At 41.1% G+C, this 23,003-nt stretch overlaps 1 protein-coding gene across 1 annotated transcript in view; it reads left to right on the top strand.

Moving 5' to 3' along the window:
* The first annotated feature begins 4,845 nt into the window (after positions 1-4,845).
* The window catches only part of WFS1 (wolframin ER transmembrane glycoprotein), a 34,343-nt gene continuing 16,185 nt past the window's right edge, over positions 4,846-23,003 (top strand). The window contains exons 1-2 of the mRNA XM_065634673.1: positions 4,846-4,965; positions 7,021-7,215. Of these exons, the coding sequence (XP_065490745.1) occupies positions 7,026-7,215 (190 nt within the window). The 5' untranslated portion in view covers positions 4,846-4,965; positions 7,021-7,025. The remainder of the gene's footprint in view (positions 4,966-7,020; positions 7,216-23,003) is intronic.

Below are 23,003 nucleotides of genomic sequence, written 5' to 3' on the forward strand. Positions count from 1 at the left end.
AAAAGAAGAATCAAGAACATTCAAAGAAGTGAAAGAGCGGCACAATTCCCTTCACCTGCTCCAGGGAACACATCCAACCCAGGACTTCTCTTCCAATAGCTGCTGTGTCAGACCTTCGCAGCTTTGCTTAATTATCACCAGTGTCAATCTGGTTGTACCTGTGCCTGTTTCCAAAATCTTTTCCTCTTTCAGAGTGTATGTCCATGATTAGAAAAGATAGCTGAGAATTAAGTGCAAACTGAACATCTGATGCCACATAAGTCACCTACAGTGTTGGTGTTCATGAAAAGGAAAATGCTGACCCTTTCTCACAGCTGAGAGAGCTTATGGGAGAATGACAGCGTTGCTTTTTATATAAAGCAATGATGATGAACACTGTTTGCATGCTGCCATCCAAAGAGTATTAGGCACAAGGACAATAGAATAAAGAGAAGTTAAAGGAGCAGTGGACAGGGAAAGATGCTCACCATTACCCTACATACTTTAGTGCATGAAAAAGCCACTCTAACCCTGAGGCGACAGAGATGTATTTAATATGTAGATCTTGGAAAAAGAGTCTTCATTGCCAATCTTCACAAAACTCCTCCATTTCTATTTTTACATGCTTGTTGTGCCCACTTTCTTATATTTTTATTTGTTTCCTCCCACCTTTGCCTTTTATGAAGTCTTTCTCCTGTATGTCCATCCTAAATGGCACAAATATCTTAGCTGTTGACATCATATTATCGATGCTCCAAATTCTGTGTCCATAATCTCAGTATGCTTAATGTATTAAGCTCTTTCTGACAGAAAATATCCCCTGCTTTAGATTTACAAACCACTTTCCAAAAAAAATTTAAAAAAAAAAAACCCTGTTTTCAGCTTGGTCCTTAGTCTGACACAATGGTACTCAGCTGCTCATGAGGTGTGCTGGAGCTTTTATTGCACTAATTTTACGCTGATGTAATGCTTCCATCAATTAAATGGTACTGTTAAAATGGGTGTAACAGAGTAAACAACAAAACCTATTATTTTGAAATAACAGCTGTTCTCTTAATTGGTAAGGTGGGGCAAAAAAAAGAGATGACCTTTGAGACAGCTTTTAGTACAGGTTATTTAGCATCACTCAGACATTTTCATTTCCATAATGTACTTCCTTTCATAACTATTCAAGATGCACATGGCATTTCTCTATGAATTTCTCAGCTTTTCTCACTCTTATAACCAGAGCACTGCTGACAATATTTTTGCTAGGATTAACATATTACAGAAACACAGAGTAATTACATCGAATCTGTTTCTGAATGCATGAGGGACTGAAGAAATGGACTCTTATTCAGAGCTGTTGTGACAAACCCCGAGTTGAAGGCTGTTTGTTGGAATGATTCATACTTCACGCAGGTCTATTTTCCTGGAGGATCACTGCTTTCTCTCTTCATTTTAGGAACAGTTTGATTAAATAGTTTTTCCTCTGGACTGCTGAGAAACTACTTGTATGCCAGCAATGTTACAAATGTTCTTTCATTTCAGTAATATGATAGGTAACTCAGTCTGGATTGATTTAGTAACAAAATGTTGTATTTAAATGTTGGTTAGCATGATCTTGTCTTCTGATGTTTTGAATTAAATTTTCTAAGAGATGGACTTTTCTTAAAACATTTCAATACTACACACATGCCTAGATGCTGAAATATAAATTTCACAAGAGAATGTGAAAATGTCACTTTGTATCCCATGCAGTTTAACAGAGGTGACACATGAGTTGCTCAGATCATTAGATGTCCCTGTTGAGGTATATTTCTTGAACTCATTGATGATTATATGGAAAAGCAGTTAATTTCAACCTCTACCTCAGTACCCCACCTGAGATGTTCAGGCAATCTGCTACTACATTTTATCCTATCTTGAGTAAACAATGTTCACAGAAATCAGCTAAAGTCAACAAACTCCACTCTGTAAACTTACGATATATTTGTAAAAGGATTGTTGATTCTCCAATACAAAAAGAAATGGGCTGAACTGCAACCTTTTTTATTTTGCTCTTGTTGCAATAAGATTTTTTTTTTAATCTGGGCTGGCAGGAACCTAATACAGTTCAACAAGGAGAAGGGCAAAGTCCTGCACCAGGGAGGAACAACCCCAGGCACCAGGATGTGCTGGGAGCAACCCAGCTGTAAAGCAGCTCGGCAGAAAAGGACGTGGGGGTCCTGGTGAACACTACATTAAACACGAGCCAGTAATGTGGCCTTGTTGGAAAGAAGGGTAACAGAATGCTGGGCTGTGTTAGCAGTGTTGCCAGCAGCTGGAGGGAGATGATCCTTCCCCTCTACTCTGCACTGGCGAGGCCACTCCTGGAGTGCTGGGTCCAGTTCTGGGCTCCCCAGTACAAGACACATGGACAGATTGAAAAGAGTCCAGCAAAGGGCCACAAAGACGATGAAGGGACTGGAGTATCTCTCCTATGAGGAAAGAGCTGGGGCTGTTCAGCCTGGAGAAGAGAAAGCTCAGGAGGATCTTTTCAATGTCTATAAATAGCTGAAGGGAGGGTGCACAGAGGATGGAGCCAGGCTCTTTCTAGTGGTGCCCAGCGACAGGACCAGAGGCAAAGGCCACATACAGGGGGCTCCATTTGAACACCAGGAAAAGGTTTTTTACTGTGAGAGTGACCGAGCACTGGCACAGGTTGCCCAGAGAAGTTGTGGAGTCTCTGTCCTCGGAGGTACTCAAAAGCCATCTAGACATGGTCCTGGGCAACCAGCTGTAGGTGGCCCTGCATGAGCAGGGGGGTTGGAGCATATGACCTCCAGAGGTCACTTCCAACCTCCGCCATTCTATTGATTCTATGAGTCATAGTATATAACTGAAACTAAAAAAGGTGTTGTGACAAATTGTTACAGCACTTCCATGTTTCTTCTCTGTAGCTGTAACAATTATCAACTGTGATAATGCCAAATGGGCACTAATCATTTATGATGAAGTGTAAGCCAAAGTGAAATTAGTGGAGTTGATAATGGAAGCTGCCATCATGTTTGAGCTTGGTTTACTCTCAGTCATGTTATATGTATGTATATAATGTGTACGTGACAATCCATTTACTGCAAAGGTTCAGTTGTCCTTTTCTTAAGTACGGACCTGATCGAGTTCAGCAATGGCACTCGTGCATTTTCAATTTAAGATCGGCCATAAGCAGCCACAGAACATATTTTACATCGAGTCTCTCTATTAAGCAGGTTAGTAGTCCGCGTGGCAGCTTTAACCTTGAACCGAGCTCCTCTGGAACGGCTCCCACCGTGCGTGACTGTGCCTTGCGCTGGACAGGAGTGGGTGCGAGCAGCAGGGGAGACTTCATTTTACACTCCTTACTTTTCCAGCTACCACCCTCATTTCCACCTGTTCCCTGAGCGAGTTACATTCGTTAAGCACACCCACTAAATATCAAATCAATTGTATAGAATAATATCTTGAAGCAAATGCGAATAGCAAGGGGAGCAGATTGCAGCAGTAGAAGTTTGACATATGTGAGTTAAGTCATACTGTCAGTCTAAAGAAACAACTACACAGATAACACAAGGCAGGCATTGTATGTTCCTGATAAAAGCATATTAGACTCAAACCTCAAGTGATCTTCCCCAAAATAACTGTTTTTCTCCAAATTTTATTTTAATTTGAAGTAAACAGATTATTAACTTTGCGTTTGTTGAAACTTATTTTAGGTGAAAGGAAGAATTTTGTTATGACTTCTAAGGCAAGAAAACAGTAAGGATACTCGGGACCACATTTTTGTCTGGGGATTAAAAAATACCCATGCAGCAACATCGAGCAGGATCTAACTGATGTTTTAAAAACAAAACATACAGTAGCTCCCCATGATATGCTGCAAACTTGGAACTTGTGAAAAATCAACCTAATTACTCACATGAATGGCTAAATCTTAAATTTAAATCTCCTATTTTGAGTTTATGAGGTTGGGTGTTTTCTTGGTTTTTGCTTTAAACTAGAAGCTATTCACAGTGCCCTGTAGGGACCTTGGCTTATTTGTTTATTTTAAAGTTGCACAAAAAATAAAAACAAATGTATCGCTTCTAAGTTTACTAGCAACACAACACTTGCAGATAAGTTTCCCAGCCCAGGAGCTTTCCGTGTACTCGGCAGAAGTACAGGAGTACGTAGTAGTAACTCAGACCGTTAGGAATAACTGGTTACTCGGTCACTACCCCTTTTCCCGTCTGGAGGAGCGCTGCGGTAGGTGCTGGCCAGGCCGCGGAAGCCGGTGCCGCCCACCCCGGCTGACAGGGGGCACCTGGGCAGAGCTGGCCCCCGCCCTCCCTTCTGCTCCCAAAGCACGAGTTACGGCCCTACTTCAGAAGAGCTCTGCCGCACGACAGCTCGGGGCCGATGCCGGGAGAGCTGTCGGGCGGCTCCCCCTGCACCCGGGCACCGCTCGGAGCGGCCTCCCCGCCCGCCGCTGCCTGCCCGGGCTGCCCGCGGCCCAGCACCCCGCCCCCGGCCCGCCAGCAGCCGCCTCGCAGGGCCGACCCTCTCCCGAGGGCTGGCACCGCCCCCGCGAACCCGCGCTGCCGTTTTGGAGTTGTCCAAGCCCGCCCCGGCCGCCTCCATCCAGACACCCTCTCCCATCCCCCAGCGGCGGGCAGCGCCCCCCGCCCGCTACCGCAGCGCGGGAAGGGCCGCACACAAGGCGCTGCCTCCGCCGCCCGCCCCCCGCGGCCCGGCCCGCCCCGCCCCCGTCTCCTCCTCCCACCGGCCCGCCCGGCAGCGGCCGAGGCCTCCCGGGGCGCGGCGGGCGGTGAGTGGCAGCGGCGCTGCCCCCTCAGCGGGGAGGGGACCGCGGCGGGTGGGCGGGCCGGGGCCGGCCCATAGCGCTGCGGGCTCCCGGCGGGACGCCACTTGTCACCCAGCTGCCCGCGGAGCCACGGGGGAAAGTTGTTGCCGGGAGTGTGCGCTGCTGATTTCGCCCTGCTGGGCTCGGTGAGCGTCTGGGGCGGGGACCCCGGGCAGGACGGCCCGAGCTGCCGGCCTCCCGCCGGGCTCCGGCTGCGCGCTGGGGCTTCCCGGCCTTCCGGGGCGGCGGTTCTCACCCGGCACCCTCCGGCCTCACGGGGAATGAGGCCGAGCAAACTCCGGCTCTCCCGTCCCGCCCGCCGGGAGCGGCTGGGCGGCCGTAGGCGCAGAGTCACGGCCGGAGCGCGGCTCGGCCGGCCGGGCGTCCCGGGGCGGCGGGGTCCCCGGTTCCTCCTGCAGCCCGGCTGGCTTCGGAACAACCCGGGCTGCCGAAAGGCTTACCCTGCCCCCTGTCCTCAGGCGTTTCAATAAATCCCGAAGTCAAATCTAAGGGCCAACTTCCGTTCACTTCTAATCCTGCAGCAGGGAAACTTAGTGGTGCCTTTTGTAGGAGAAGTGCAGAGTGACTTTTGGGACGGGAGTATTTTTTTGCTAGCTAGCTCACACCGAGGTAAGTGCTTTCCTGTTCATCGCATGCGTACTGGAGAAATGCCTTTGCTGCCCGGCTCCCATTTCTGGGAGGGCTCCGGTCCCCCGGCGCCGGAGTCTCCCGCTGCGGCGCATCCTCCGCCCGCGGCCCGGGCTGCAGCCCCAGCGCCTCCTCGTCCTGCTCGGCTCCCTTGCGAAGCGCTAAGGTCAAGTTTAAAACCAGATGCAAAGTAACTTTTGCGGTTCTACAGTGGTTAAAAATACTCGTGCTGGTTTACTGGGAAAGTATTTTAATCTCTGTATTTTTCCTAGAACTGTTTGAAGGTTGAACTGGACTATGTTGGTTTATTTATAGCTTGATGTAGAAACATAATACAGAGATTCATTTACTTATATCAGTAAAATATCTTCCGGTTTAAGGAAGCTTAACTTTGGCAAGCAAGTTGTCTAAATTACAAAGAATGTTTTACGGTGGTAATACTGCTGGTACTTTTAGCATCCTGTTGTGATTTTTGCATCCTTTAAGTTGTTGGCTGAGTTAGGTAGTGTATCTTTGGTTTTGACTGTACTACTTTCATTTTTACAAGGACATCTTCAGGCCAGTAGTCTGAACATACAGAATTAAAAAGTATAGTGTGTAGTCAGACACCTTCTACAATGTTCCCTGTAAATTGTTTAACTTCAGGGAAGTTGCTCTTAAGCAGCAGGAGTTACTCTGGGTTATATTGTGGTAGTATATGCACACCTTGCTACATTCTGTCTTGTAAAAGCTAAGCTTTCAGTAAGCACTTCCTGAAAGTTCACTGATTAAGGAGCTCTTTACATCATTTAGGGAAGTGCTTACAGTGGAAGTTAAAAGGCCTTGTCCCATAAGGAATTAAAAGGCCTTTCCCTACCTGCCTTAGTGTTTTGGGTTTTTTGGTTGGTTGTTTTGGGGGAGGGTGTTAATAACTATTATTTCTATAAAATTGAACAGTAGTAAATAAAGTCAGCTTAGTTTAGATTGTGTGTATTTCACATGGAAACGTCTATAAAGAGCATCTTTGGTGGTGTCCCTCTCCTCATTTCCAGTTAGCAGAGTTCTACATCTTCTCCTTTGCCTTCTTACCTTTCTTGTCTTTCTCTGTTACCCAATTAGGTGCTGACTGTGAACCAGGCTCTTGATATTAAATGTATTTTTCTATCATTATAGACCTGTCAGTGCTGTTCCATAAAAAGTTAGGGGCTAGTCTTTATTTCTTGCATGTGTAAGTAGAACATTAGATTCAAAGAAGTTATTTGTGTGCAGTACTTCAAGGATTGATTAGTTAATTTTAGCATTTATCTACGCTTGAGAGTCAATTCTTATTTAGTTAGGAAGAAAGGCAGTTGCTATTCTGGCACAATGCTATATATGGTCAGTCTTATTCAACAATAGCTGCTCATGCTTGGAATTATTGAAGAGTGTATAAATACATCTTGAAGTTGCTATCAGCCTTCTTGCCCTTTTCCAGGCTTTTTGTTCAAGTGTTTATATAAATATACTTGGATTTAAAACTTTAACTCAGGTTTTATGTTTTAACCCCTATTAATCATTATTCTCTTCTTTTGCAGCTAAAATGAATTCAGATCCTCATCCCCTCTCCAGTCCCTCTCAGTCCCAGCTGCATCTTGGAAGGTCCCAGCTAAACGCTGCTGCTGTGGATGATAGTGAAAACCATCAGAAATCTCGACCATCCTCAGGAGATACTGCAACTTCTTCTTCAGTTCCTGGCTACTCCCATAGCAGGGAGAAAGCTGAAAAAAATGGTAAGTATGAATTTTCATGCAAAATTGGCTTATGTTAAACATTGGGAGATTATTGTGTGTGTATATATTCTAAACTCTTTTTCAAGAGACACTGTAAAGTCAAAAATAATTTTTTCCAATTTCTTTTAGCCTGTTGATGTAGAAGAGACTTTTCTTCTGCAGCTTACTTTATGCATATTTTCGAGGCTTTTTTCCATCCAATTTTTCCTATGTGCACAGAGCAACAGGAAAGAAGTTTGTTTGAAAAATTATCAGGAAGAATTAAATGTAATTTAGCATAATATTAAGGTTTTGATTTAATTTCTTTACTTGGCTAGATCTCATGCTAACTATAGCTTTAATATGGATTCTAGTGTGGATGAATAGATACTACTGTAATGAAGACTGCGGGAATAATAAACTGATACATGAAACCAGAGCAACAGCAGTGAAGTTAAGATCAGCAGGCAGATAAGAAGTTGGAGTAATAATCATGATACATTTTGAAAGGCAGAATGATGGTTCCCTCCCCTCGGTATGAACCCATTGAGTTTCAAAGAATGTGAAAGGTGATGGGATGAGACGTCTTGTGCAAAAGGTAGAAAGCAAAATACCTGGCTCCTGTATTCAGCTGCCGAGTTCGAGTTTTAAATTCAGTTTGTAATCTAACACTTATGCAAGAAGGTCTTGTGTTTGAGGCCTTGCAAAATTACTGCTCTTTGACTTTCTTTAAAATTGGACTTTTGATTCGGAAACCACTTGTGTGCATGCCCTTACATTCATAAATATGAGTCACTCTGTGGAAGGTAATAAGGCTATCCAAGAGTTTAAAATTGTTAAATGTGTGAAAAACTACATGGCATGTATGAGATGCAGCTGAGCTCTGCACATACTTCAGGCTAGTGTTCAGCTGTGTTAGCACATCTACTTTTTGCCTCTGATTCAAAATTGTCTGTTGGAACCTTCTGGGTTCTGTGTTACTAAAAGGCATATTCCAGATAGAGGGGAATTTTTTTGATACCTGAATTTATAACATGCCTTAGTGTATCATTAGCAACTTTGTCATCTCACCCACTGGTAAAACAATTCAGAGACGATGGAAAATTGATACTTCTAGCATTAATTACATGATTATTAATTTAGAATCAGTGCTAACAGGTATGTATTCTTCCTTCAGTCTCCAGTTTTAGTATGCTTCAACAGGGAAAGAACAGCAACAATATGAGGAATACAGTATGGAGTTATCTTAGACTTTGTTATAATATGATTTGGAAGAGGAAAACATAGGTTTCTCTTGTTGGTGCCCACATTCATGCAAGATGTTGAAGATTAATACAAACTATTGATCTAGTAGTCTTTTACACGGATTCTGTCAGGAATTCTTCTTCAGCTAATTTGGAGATATTCTGTATAAATATTGGACTTTTCAAATCGTATCAAGTTTTGTCTTACTAAATACAGAGGCCTGGAAAGAAAAGTAATGATACCTATGCAGTTTTGTATCATAGATGCTTTTGTTTCTGCCCCTATAGAAGAGGACTTTTAGGCTTCGTATTTCTCTGCTTCAGTTGTGACTCATTCCTGATTACTTTAAGTCTCTTCCCTTGAAAATCTTCTCAGTGCCTGGTGCCACTGTCATTGCCCTTTCCATCCTCATCTTCATATGTCTTGAAAGGTGGTTTTACCTCAAGCCTGTCTACCACGTGCCCATTTGCCCTTCCTGCAAAGTAGGTTGCTGGTATCCTGGGCTGCATTAGACAAAGCATTGCCAACAAGTGAAGGCACACAGAATCACAGAATCACAGAATGTTAGGGATTGGAAGGGACCTCGAAAGATCATCTAGTCCAATCCCCCTGCCAGGGCAGGAACACCTAGGTGAGGTTACACAGGAAGGCGTCCAGGCGGGTTTTGAATGTCTCCAGAGAAGGAGACAGGTGCACCTTCCCCTCTACTCAGCACTGGTGAGGCCACACCTGTAGTGCTGGGCCAGTTCTGGGTTCCCCAGTGCAAGACAGACGTGGACAGGCTGGAGAGAGGCCAGCAAAGGACAACTAAGATGATGAAGGGACGGGAGCATTTCTCCTCCAAGTAAAGGCTGAAAGAGCTGGGGCTGTTCAGCTTGGGGAAGACAGGGCTCGGGGGATCTTTTCAATGTCTATAAATACCTGAAGGGAGGGTACACAGAGGATGGAGCCAGGCTCTTACCAGTGGTGCCCAGTGACAGGGCCAGAGGCAATGAGCACAGGCCGAAACACAGGAGGTTCCCTCTGAACATCAGGAAACAGTTTTTCTTGGTTGGTTGGTTTTGTGCGGTAGGCTTTTTTTTGGTGTTTTGTTTGTTTATTTGTTTGTTTGTTTTGGGTTTTTTTCTACTGTGAGGGTCACCTAGCTCTGGTGCAGGTTGCCCAGAGACATTGCGGAGTTTCTATCCTTGAAGATACTCAAAAGCCATCAGGAAGTGGTCCTGGGCACCCAGCTGTGGGTGGCCATGCATGAGCAGGGGAGTTGGAGCAGACGACCTTCCAACTTCAGCCATTTGGTGATTCTTGAAATATTCTTGCCAATGTATCTGTATTTGTGATCTGTGCTTTTTCTTCCAATCTCTATTATATATGCTGTATTTAAGGCTATAGCATCAACATGAATGTCAAGTAATTTATTTCCTGGAAACACTCATTTCCTACTCATGCAGCATTATCCGTATCTTGCAGTGTAATCCAGCGAATTAATGAATGCCCTGGCTCTGACTCAGTAAAGCACTTAAGCACACACACACATCCTCAGCTGCACAGGTACTTCATTTGGATTGAATTCCTGTACTAGGGGTTTTTTGTCAGTAATTTTTCAATCTATCTTCTGCTAATGTATCATTAGGTAGCATTCTTATTATTTCTTCTATAATTCCTTTCACAGTGGGAGGTCACAGTGCTCTGAGAATTTATTGTGCAAATCAAATCTGGATTTAATGAAAAAACAATATTTCGTTGTTGATCTTGAGATGATTTGTGGATATTTTTGTTGTTTTAAAAAAGGGAGGTATTCCGATTTCTACCCAAAGCTGTTGCATTCTCTAGAACACTTCTTCCTGTATACATTACTGGGGTTTGTGTATGTGGTAGGAATTGAATGAATATCAATACATCAACTCTGTTTAAAAACAAAACAAACAAGAAAAACCCCAAACAAACAACAACAACAAAGTCATTACTCTTTCATGGATGTTCCTGGACAGGAAGTTTATTAGTGAGCAAAGCATATACACTACTAATTAGAGCTTATGAAATTTTAAAACCATTGAGTCACCAGTATCCATGTAAGCAAATTACAGGAAAGTTGCCAGTGGTTTAAACAGAAAATTTCTATCATGATGCTAGTGCTCTGTGCCAAGAGGAGCATGGTGTATAGCAAGGAAGACCAGTGGCTGCTTGCTAGTGAAGCCTGGTGGAGTTTGTTGAAACAGACTAAGACTCAAGTCCCCCAAAGATGCTTTTTTGCCTCCCAGGTGCACAGGCCCCTCAGTTTCTGTCCAACTGCTACAGACCCCTTTTTGGCATGTGTGTTTCATCCACTCTGTGCATCTTCCTTCCTTCAGATACTGCCCTAAAGCGATGCTAAAAGAAATAGCTCAGATGAGAGCTCTGGAGGTCTCAACACTGAATTCTCAAAATAGGCTTAAAAATATCATTCTTTTTGGTGGAATCATCTCCATTGCGTACAGGGAGCAGAGCTAGGAAAAAAGCACCTTCAACATGTTCACTTACTTAGCTTGTATCTGAATACTGCTGCTATTAATGTAATGTTTTTGAAGAGATGCATGAACGCACACTCCAGGAAAGCGGTCTGTATTGCTGTGCTAGAAGGTGGCTTTCTGTGGCCCAGTGGATATTTCACTTTTAATTCAGATGAAAAAGAGAGCAGAGTTGAAACATCTCACAATACAATAGTGATCAAATACTTACTTGTGATGTGGATTCAAGTAAATGCTTCAATTCGGTTATAATGGTAACTTGAACGGGACTGACTCTCACCCCAGGTAAATTTTTATTGTGCTGCAGGTTATCTGGAGGTGTTACCATTTCTTGTAATGCTTGAGTACCTTCAAGCATGTAAAGTGTCTTTTTAAAAAATTCACTGTCTGCCGGTCAGCAGATAAAAGAGGACATCCTAGGATAACAGAGAAATCAGGAGACAGTGTCAAGGTGATAATTTTTCATATGTGGATGAAACAATTTTGTGGGGTTTGTGGGTTTTTGTGGTTTGTTTTGGGGTGTTTTTTTAAGATTTTTGTTTTGGTTTTTTTGTTTGTTTGTTTTGTTGTTTTGGTTTGGTTTTTAATATCATTCAAGCACATTTGCTAGCCAATATGGTTGAAGAGGAGGAATCAGGTAGGAATTCAAAGGTGAGCGTTTGGGAAGTTTTGAGAGCATTGCAAAGCTAAGGTGCAGTGCTTGAAGAAACATCTCTTTGGTTAAGGAACTAATTTTTGTTTTGTATGTGGTTTTGCTGTTAAGGAAATATGCACAAATCTCTTGTTCTAGAATTGAGAACACATGGGGAAGGTATTTGTACTGAAAGCTTTGCAGACAGGAATCAATTTCTTATGTTTTGTTTGTAGATGTGCAGAGTTCTGCTTATACTTAAGGTTATGAGGCTTTTTTATACCTCTTGGAAGAGAACTATTTTATAAATTGCATTACTTAGAATTTATAAATAGTACAAAAATATTCTAAACAGTTTACAGCGCGTTGTAACAATGCACAACAGTGTGTCTCCAATGCATTGCTAAATGATAGCTAATGAATAGGGAACCTCTCTAATTTACAAATATTTTCGGAGTGTTAGCCTCTTCCACTTAAGGTTACAAAGAACCTTTGCTTCAAAGCTCTATTTTAGCACTTCTGTGTCTTCATTTTCTGGCAGTTTGCTTGTACAGACTAACTCTTGAGGTGAAGTGAAATGTTTGTGCAAAGCTTGAAGAAATCTCAGAAAAGTCTTTGATTGTTAGAAGGGGAAGATTATGCCTTGAAGTATTAATTGCTTAACAATTTATCTGTCAGTTTATTAATGCCCCTTCAAACTTCACCTGTAATTACTCAGGCTCCTGGAAAGCTCATTTGCCAAGCATTGCTGTGGGAGAGAAAGGATTCTATCCAAACAAAAGTTAATGACTGTATTTTCAGATAAAATTCTGGGACATTGTCGTAGTACAGAACAATGGGAATTGGCTTTTTCAGGTCTGTTGCTATTGTTGTCAATAACCTGCTGGTGCTTTTACTGTATGTGGTAGTGGATTAGACAGCCATTTGTTTCTGGAAAGATCCTCTACCTTTGCCTCTTTCACCACTTGAAATACATAAATGTTTTCTTTGGCTGATAGCAAAGAGATTGTTACTGACAACAATTTTTACCTTTGCACAATGAACCAGATGAAGGAAAGTGCCCTAGCTCAATATTCCTTTGTTATTTTTCAGGTGGATCAATTTTCTGACCTGTGTTTGTTTATGATAGCAAAATGGTTGTTCTAGCATAGTCCCAGGGTGTTAGAGGGATAGAAATAAATAGCCAAAGAATAGATGAAGATGAGCTAAATTCACATTAGTAAATCATGTAATGAAATAGGAGTAGCTCTGTAAATCGTTCCTATTATACGCATTTAAAAATTTAGTCTAGTGTTTGGAATACAGTCTTTCAATTTACTCTTCCCCAAAACGAATCCAGTATGCATGTTCCACTGTGCGCACAAAATGCATTAAATGAGAACAGTTGGAAAGTTAAAAGTACCTTCCTTAACTGAACCAACTCTCAAATAGAATGTATCTTCATTCATCAGCAGCAAGAACTGCTAATCTCTGCAAATATTTGCAGTGGCTTTGGAGGAAAACATTTGGAAGTCCTTAATGTCTGTACATTCATCTTCAAATAAAACTGCAACAAATCCCTGTTACACCACAATAATCAAGGAGAGACTTGAAAGTGTGCTGTTAGAGGGCCTCTTCCAGCAGCAGAAGGCCACCTTTATTGCTAAAGTTAGAAGGTGATGCTGGACATAAACTGGGAAATAAAACCAATCCTTTGCAAAATCAGTTGGTTATTAGATCTGCTTGCTAAGCAAGGTTGTAGAGCACTGTGGACTTGCAAAACAGTTGGGGTGGGTGTTTTTTTAAGGGCTACTCTGTTTTGACAGTAAGCTACTAACTGCTGGCATGTCTGTCTGGTGAAGAGCCTAAACTGCAGAATTGCTGAAATTCCATTGAGTGTTGTGCAGTTTCTTGTGATAACTTCAGGTCTTCACCTACAAAAATATGTGGACTTGATGAGGTTTATGATATAAACTTTCTCCTTTTTTTTTTTTCCCCTGCAGGTTGCATTTTTCTTTTTTTTTAATTTTGTTTTGGTGAGGAGGGTTAATAATGATGACTTTCAACTGAGAAATGACAAAAAGCTTATTTATTTTTAACTAGAGTTTTAGAACATGTTAGATTTATCCCACCTTAACAATGAAGGTTTTAGTCGGAGATACCTGCATAGAAAAAGCAGCAGGTCTGTCTCATTAGTTGTGTGTAAAATTATTTTAATGACTTTAAATTATCGTTGTACAATAATAGCTATGCTAGAAAGAAATACCTTTTAAGAATAGTTTTCCATCCACTTTTAAATTTTATAGTCTCTATAATATCATCGTACTTAGTCTTCCACCTACATGTTGTGTTTTGGTTTTTTTTTTTTTTCTTATTCCTCTCCTGACAATTTGCCTTCATTTTGTGGAGGTGCAGAAGGTGTTCCCTTTTCCATTTAATGCTATTTGATGACTTGCAATTGTGGTGTGACTAAGACTATTATTGTATCTACAAATGCATTGCTGCTTCCAGAGAAAGCAGAGTTGCATCCTAGATTTCAAGACCTCTGCAAACAACTGTTATTCCCTTATCTCCCATCCAAGTTATCAACTTTAAAATAGAATGCCGGGCAATGTATGCTAATATAAACATTTTTAATTGTTCTTGGGGCAAGTACGACTATCTTAAGATCTCGCCAAGGAAGTGGAAGTGCATAGAAGAAAAACATGCAATGTGCTTTTAATTGTACTAAGCCCTTACTTTGCAGGTAAGGTAAGAATCCAGGAGTCTTCTGAATGGATGAGAGGATTCAACACTCATGGATGAGCAAATAAGAGTCTAAAGTTAATAAAAACATTTATCAAAACCATGAAGTTTGTTGTACAAAATATTTCTTCCTCTCCAGTCAGTTCCTCTGTTTGTGTCATTAGATTCTGTACGTACAAATCATGTTTATGACATGATGCTTAATGCCTGCTTTTAAGTGGAACATCAGTCTTTCCAGAAACTTTACTCCTACATAGGTACTGCACACAATACCACTGAACTTCTGGAGCTTGTGGAAAATGAGTAGGAGGATTTTTCTCGAGACAAACTGGCTCCACTGAATGCTTAAAGCTCAACAGTACAATCCAGTGACACACAAAAGCTATTAGAACCTTAATTTTTGCTACAAAATGTACAGATCAACTTTTTTAAAAAGCACATTGATAATAGACAATCTACCTGTGGATAAACAGTTTAAATCTCTCTTTCCTGAAAGAAAGAGGTCAGACGCCTTTCATTTTGGAGATACGCTTACATAGCATCTTCTAGCAAATGAAAGGATTTTTTAAAAATTTTGTCACTAATATGTATATGCCTTTCCTCCTAAGTGTGTCTTAGATTCTGGAAAGCTTGTTTCATTATTGAAAACAAAATCTGTAATAAAGAGCTGTGCACTGTTGCCTGAAAATGTTGGATTTGTTGGATTTTGATAAACTTATCAGATTTGTGCTTACAGAAGAAACTTTTCTTGGCGGGGGGGGGAGGGGGGTGGAAATCCTGTGTAACACTATCAGGATTACCACCATCTACTTCCAAGAGGGACTGGAGGTGTTATATAGGGTGCGACTCCAAAAGAAATACCTTCTAGGGAGATTTTGAACAAAATGTGTTCTGCTGTTTCTGTTTTGCTTGATATCCCTGGGCAGGCACATCCGTAAGCTTTTATTTTCCTACTTTTTCCTTGACTAGTTTTTGCTTGAACAAATATATCTGTATTATTTACTTTGTAGGTGCGTGAATTCTTGTTACTTCCTAATGTTATAAAATCTTCAGATTTCAACATAGTAAAATTTTCTTTATACTAGCAAGTGAGCTATTGCTGACAATCTGCAAGAAAACGATATTCCGTGGCTAGTATATGTAGAATAGAATCATTTAGGTTGGAGGAGACCCTCAAGATCGAGTCCATCCATAACCTAATGTAACTCCAGCACTAAACCGTGTCCATAAGAACCTCGTCTAAACGCCTTTTAAACCCCTCCAGGGATGGTGACTCCACCACTTCCCTGGGCAGCCTGTTCCAATGCCTGACAACCCTTTCTGTGAAGAATTTTTTCCTGATATCCAATCTGAACCTTCCCTGGCACAACTTGAGGCTGTTTCCTCTTGTCCTATCACTTGCTACTTGGGAGAAGAGACCAACCCCCTCCATGCTCCAACCTCCTTTCAGGCAGTTGCAGACAGCGATCAGGCCTCCCCTCAGCCTCCTGCTCTCCAGGCCGAACAGCCCCAGCTCCCTCGGCCGCTCCTCATCACACTTGTGCTCCAGGCCCCTCACCAGCTTCGTCATCCTAGTTTAATATGTGAATTTCTTAAAGCAAATTAATTCTGTCTTCCAACATAAATTAACTGCTTCACTTTTGTGATGGGCTGTTATTTCTGATGCTTCAGTTATGCTCTGCTTTTTTGGTGGGGGTTTGCTGTATTTTTTTCAGTAGCATAAAAAGAACAGATGATTACACTACAGTCCTATTATAGTTTTGAACTGTGTAGCAAGACCTTTACTGACTTCCTAGGAAGCTATAACAGCTTCTCTTTCTGACTGTAACCCTGGCAAAGGGGACTCTTGGAGGAATAGAGAACAAGACTGGTGAAAGCTGAGGGGGAGACGGAACTCCCTTAGAACAGTGGTTTGAGAATCCTGTTCAATTGACCAGAACCAAAAGACACTAATGCTTCAAAGCAGTCTGCAATACAAAGTTTTGCAGGTGGGTTGTCTTTTGCAGCTGGATACTTGGTTTTAAGGAGCCAGAAGCTTTTTATCTTTTATTTAGTTTTAGCTTTATTCTACAGAATGTGTTGAGATCCAGCGGGGACAGAACACATTTTGGGGCCCTTAAATACAAACTGAGGATGAGAAATGAATGTTAAAAAAATGATGTTAAAAAATGACTGGCTTCCAGAAAGCCGACTTTCTTTGTGGATGTCTATGGTAATAATTAAGGTGATAGGCGTCCTTTTTGTGCACCTCCCTAACTTCCCTTGGGACAGGATTTATAGCGTGTTTTTGAACTGTTACTAGCTGTTTCTTTTCTAAGCTAAAGCAGTGCTGGATCAGATAGCTACAACTTAAACTCTAGGAACAGAGTGCAGTGTTAACTCTTGAGCTTACTGATAGTAGAACAGTACTTAGGCACTTTTGTTCTCTTAAATCTAGGATATGTTGCACTTCAGAAGTAAGTTTTCATGGAAATCTCCAGACGTAAAAGATAAAATAAAAATCCATTTTCAAGTTCATTATCATGAAGGTCATGGAGGAGGCTTTTTCAAATACAGTAACTAATCCAGTCTCTGTCTTTTCTGTGTCATGTCTTTCTCCACCTGCACACTTGTCCAACTTACCTTGTGGAACACAAGCAGGAAGGGTGGAGTTAAGCAGCAAATGTACGTTATTCATACTAGTATCCCCGCAAAGTAAAAGCAAGTAATTATCTGTGTTATTCAGATGATACTTCCTTTCAGATTCAATTACAGTAAGGCCTTCTTGATGAAGCGGTGAAGTGATGTATGCCTGAAGCTTCAAGTAAGAACAGTGCTGTGCAGTGTGACAGAGATCAGTTCTGACATCACTACACGGTATGTGGAGAATTTGTTCATGTGTGAGAGAAGATGTAATGTCAAAGATGACAATCTTCCCTCCCTGCTCCCACCCCAGTGATTTAGCTGGTGGAAGGACCTGTGGATGAGTGCTTCTTCCATACTACTCTTCATCAAACATGTAAATTACTCCTGTCAGTTGATAACATGGAACTGAGGGAGATGGGTGACATCCTGTGACTTCTTATAAGTAAAAAACCCACTTAAGTAGAGAGCTTACTGGATAAAGCTAATGAAAACATGAAGTGCAGTTTTTCTCCCTCTGGATGCCATCCAGCTTTTCTTCTCTCCTGCCTGAACAAACACTGGAGTGTTACAGTTTGTGAACTCTGTACGAAGGATCACAGAAGTTACTGTCAATGCTCAGTATTAATACTGCAGAACCTGAAAGGTGACAGGACTTTTTCAGGTTCGAGATTCTTGCTATGTTTTTCATGAGAATCCTTTATGCTATTATTTACAGCATGCCTGTTAGAGACAGGGAGCTTTTTCTAAATGCAGTGCTAGTGCTGTCCTCATTTGACTTTATTTGTATTTTACTGAGATGTTAAAGGTGTTCGACGGCAGCCGTTTACTTCTTAGAATGTTCTTCTTTAGCACTTTGTAGCCTAGAGACTTCCTTGCTCAGTGTGAGATCTTTGGTAGTGCTTTCTGGTTGGGTTGGTTTTTTTTCTTCTACTCTCAGTTTGTCCAGTTGCTATTTAAACTCATAAATATTTGGCATTGGCCAAATGCTTTTAACCAGTTGATACCCTTTGGTTTTTTGCTTTGGTAAGACATTGAAAGTCTCTCTGGTTACCTTCTCTATTTTGCGAATTCTTCATATATCTAGTGTCATTCTTTTCAGTTTCCTCCCCAGGTCAAAAAGCCCTGGTAACAGTGTCTTGCTAGCACTGAGCCTTTTTTTTTTTTTTTTTTTTCATAAAATGGCATGTTACAACTCCAACGTTTTATTCTGAGTGGTAATAGTTCAGAGCTTATCACTGCATGTACAATGATAAGGTGTCGTCTTGTTTTGCATTTGCTGCATTTCATCTGGCCTTTTGTCACTTCATCAGTCGTGAAATCCTTCTGTGGGTTTTGTTTGGGTTTGGTGTTGTGTGGTTTTTTTCAGTAATCCCTTCTGAGGTGCTGCGGTTTTTGTTGGCCTGAATAACACAGAATCATCAATAGACTTCGTCATCTTCACGTTAGCCACCGTGCCCCCCCCCCCCCCTTTTTATTTTCATTGACGTATAAATGCATTGAATAATATTTGCCTTATTTTATATCCATGCATGTATAAACTGATAACCTTTCCTCTGGGAGAAAGTAACTCGTGTATTTCTATTCTTTGTTTTTTATTTCTTAATCTCTTACCCACATAACACCCTACATTCTAATTTGTTTAGAAGCCTTTCTCCCTACCTTTGGATATAGAAATATGAGCTGGATTTGCCAGTCCTCCAGCCCTTTGACTCCTTCAAGGCTGTCTAATGTCAGGGCTTTCTACCCAGTGTATGTTTTTTTTGCCCCTTCCACAGGCTTATGAGTTGTTTGGTTGTTTTCTTCTATGTGTTTGCCTTCTATGGCTATCAGACTTCATGGTCTCTGTTATCACAGATCTCTCTGGTATTGTACTTGCAGATTTCCATTTCTCAGTTTTAAGTGAGTGGCTACTCGCTGCAGTATATAGTTCAATAGAATACTTGGATAAACAACTAAAAGAATCTGCAGTTTTCAACACAACTAAAAGAAATCATAGCATCTTTTTAGAAGATGTTTGAGACTGCTGCACGGGAGCCTCTCAATGATATTCCCAGGTGGGGAGAAAAAAACCGCACGATGTTTTAGGAGATCTATTTTACTGCAACCTTCTTTTTTTCAAATAACTGTCTGTGGGCCCCATAATCTGCTAAGCTTGCTGCTGGTTGTGTGCTTGAAAAAGGCATAAAATGTAGTAATAGATTCTGCTTTGGGTTGTTTGCCGGACCTTTTTCTCTTTATCTATCACTGTATATATTATAAATTCATTGTTTTTTCTATTTTTCTTTGGTTTGGCATGACCTTCGCTTTACAAGGATGCAGTCTTATTTCTAGAGAACTTTCTTTCTCCTTTTCCAGTCTGGCTTTGCTTTAAAATGCCACTGTAGCAGATTTTTTTCTTCTGACACTCATATCTGAGTACTAAATCTAATGTGCTGTTAGAGTGGCTCACTAACCTCCTAAACTATGTCCTGTACATTGCTCAATTAGAAGCAAGAATTCTATTGGGTATTTTGGTTTCTCTGATTAGTTCATTAAGTCAGTTATTAAATGTATCTAAAATATTATCTTGGTATCATTCTTGAATGCAATACTTTCTGGGAGGTAGTTTAGGTCATTATTGCTGTTTTCTGGCCTTTTTGCTGCTTTTACTTTTCTCAGTGTGTCTTGGTTGTGTTTATTCAAACAAGAGATCAAGAGATCTGCATTTAAAATCCCGTATTTAAAAAAACCTGAAATTTGCAAGATCATTTGTGAGATTAATTACTCATCATTGCTTGGCCCACTTTGCCGAGCTACCTTGATAGCAATTTTCATCTACGGCAACTGTCAAATCTTCTCATGAAATGGTAAAAATATTTATTTACTTTTCTAGGTGTGTGTTTGGTGAGGCTGGATGTGTTACCCCTGGCTAGGACTGAACGTATCAGATGTATTGTGCATGCGTTTAACTCTCCCTGACTATTTTCAGTCACCTCAGGAACGCTTGCTGTACTAACAAAACTGGAAGGCCAATCCGGAAATCTTGTTGTGTATCGTGTCATCTCAGATCCTTTATTCTCCACAACACATGGGTTTTTTCCTCCTCCTCCTGAACATCCCTGTCAGTTTCTTTTTCTGAGCCCAAATGAATGCTTGTAGTCATGATCATATAAAGTGTGTACGCCATACAGGTTTCCTTTATACACTTAGCGTGGGTGTTCCTTAATGCATTAATCTTTTGCTCAGTAGAGTTTGCATGCAGCTTTAATATCCACTTGTAAAACCTGTAATTTGTTTTAAACTTATATATTTCAGATTAATACTTTGTCTTCGTTATTGCTGCCTGTCTGAGAAACTGCTTTCAGTTTTCCTTCTATCCTGTTCTCATTAGGTTTCCGCTGTTCAAAGCACTTAGAAGTTCCAGGCTTGCGTTTGTGTAAAAAAAATATATGTATTGCGCATGATAACATAACTGTCTTGTGGCTGGCCCCTAATAACTGTGTGAACAAGAATGGGTTGGATTGGAAGGGACCTTAAGCATCATCTAGTTCCACCCTCCTGCCATGGGCAGGGACACCTCCCGCTAGACCAGATGCTCAAAGCACCATCCAGCCTGGGCTTGAACACCTCCAGGGATGGGGCATCCACAGCTTCTCTGGGCAGCCTGTTCCAGGGCCTCACCACCCTCCTGGGGAAGAATTTCTTCCTATGTCTAATCTAAATCTACCCTCTTTCAGTTTAAAGCCGTTAACCCTTGTCCTTTCACTACGTGCCCCTGTATTAACAAAAAGTCCCTCTCCAGCTTTCCTGTAGGTCCCCTTTAGGTACTGGAAGGCTGCAATAAGGTCTCCCTAGAGCCTCCTCCAGGCTGAACAACCCCAACTCTCTCAGCCTGTCTTCACAGGAGAGCTGTTCCAGCCCTCTGATCATCTTCTTGGCCTCCTCTGGACTTGCTCCAACAGGTCCAATCTTTAGCTTGAAAGGCATAAGAGACTGAAATAATTTAAAATACCAGTCTGTGGCTTTGGTACTTTTTGATCATGATCTTTCTCCTTTTTTTTTTTTTTGGTATTTGGAGAATTCAGGTGCTGTAGCTGTGACCTTACAAGAGCAAGCTGTGTGCACCTGACCAGCGGGTGATTATAGCAGGCGAGGTGCTAAAACTCCCTTGTTCTGGGTAAATCCACTTTACTGAGGGCTTTAATGTGTTTGTTTTGGTAGGAAAGTAAATCAACAAGCACTTTTATTATTCAAAATGCACTCTGTTGACTCTTTCTGCATGAAATAACTTTAATGGATTTGTTTTAAATTTCCACTTAAGCCTATGTCAGCAAAGCTGGAATCTTACTTTATGCAATCAATCCGCAAAGTAATATGTAGAGTTTCAGAAAGTAAATAATAGTCTTTCGTTTTCATCAGCTTGTCTACAGCCTACCTATGTAAACAGCTGTGTTTAGACTTCTGTATTCTGAGTATTTTTCTGGAGTTGCAAAACATACTTTTTTTTCTAGTAAACAGAAATGACTAGTAATGTTTTGATAGCATCTTTGAAGTCTATCAGCTAATAATGTGCAGCTTTAGTTTGCTCCTGCAAATGCTGTATATGACTGTGAAATGCATAGACCTTTATCAATTCAAGTGTATTGAGTCTCTTTTAATAATTATTTAAATAAAATGGGGTTTAAGTGACAGCTTTAACCTGTTAAATGAAAAACCTGAATTTCAAAAGTGGATATTTCTGTAGCCCTTCAGAGGTTTTAAATGCTTTCTGTAGTATGAGGACATAAATGCAGCAGATTCAAAAATACATCTGCTTCATCCTTTGCAGATCACAAATCTTTGTTTCCCCCCTTTTTTTTTAAGTGGAACTGAGAAAATTAAAGGATGCCATATTATTTCATGTGTTAAACCTAAGACCTAATCCCACAGAATAATAAAAAACATTAAAATTTTATTCCTAACGTCGTTGTTCCAGTATCCCCTGAAGAATTTGTGGTGAGTGACCTGTCTCTGTGAAGGCAGAATTAACTGAATTGGGAACTGAGCCCCAGAGTAGCCTGATGATGAACTAAGCATTACACAGGGTCTTGGTGGCAGGATAGGAACTACAGCCACATATGAAGTACTAAGCACGCTTCCATGTTCCTGTCCTGTCTTAATTTGTTTCTTATATGAATGCTACGTGCCACCTAAAACTTGCGTGGTTTCCCTTGCCTTCATCTGAATGACTGCGGTGCTTGTGAATCTCAAGTGATAGACTCCATTGGCTTATATAAATGCGCCTGACACACAACAGCTAGTGAAGTCTATTTTAATTGCCATAAAAGATACATGAAGTATTGCAAGATGAATGTTCCTCTCTTCTGGAAATTTTTATATTCAAGACAGAGTAAAATTCAACATTAAAAAGACATGAGTTTTTAGAAAAGCTGGAAAATAAAAGCTTCTACTGACAGCATTTCCACTGAAGTACTCTTATGTGGGAGGAATACACATCAAGCCATTTTCTGACTGAAAACATGCTTAAGAATGAGGAGGATAAGTTATAGATCACCATTTTTTATGGTATTTGTATAGTGGGTGTGTTTACTCTTGCATAGTATTTGTTTCAGCGCTGAGCTGAATTGAAATAAGCTGTGTATTGTCCATCCTTGTTCTAAAACAGACTTTGACTGTGTTTTGGACCTTTTACCTTCAGAGACTGACCTAAATATTTCATGAGAAAGTAAGCCGATGTGGCAGCCATGAAACTTGAGTTGTTCATGCTTTATCCTCTTGCTTATCCTTTAAGCAAAGGAAAAATATTGCTAGCTATGGGAACACTATGATACTAAGCTATTCTAAATTTGGTCTCCAAAACACGCCACAACCTGCTCTTCCGCCCTTGCCCTACAACTACAGAAGCAACCTACAGACATAATTTTAATTAACTATCTTATATTTATAGGTCACATGCGAGAGTACATAGAAGCGATAACCAGGTGGGAGGGATTGGACAGCAGGTTGAAAATAACAGCAGGAAGGGTTTCTGTGGCAGTCAGCTCTGTTAGCACAAACATTTCAACAAGTTTGCCCGCAGTACCAGCACATTTTATTTTCTT

Source organism: Caloenas nicobarica, chromosome 4, assembly GCF_036013445.1.
Source record: "Caloenas nicobarica isolate bCalNic1 chromosome 4, bCalNic1.hap1, whole genome shotgun sequence".
NCBI classification, from domain to species: domain Eukaryota; kingdom Metazoa; phylum Chordata; class Aves; order Columbiformes; family Columbidae; genus Caloenas; species Caloenas nicobarica.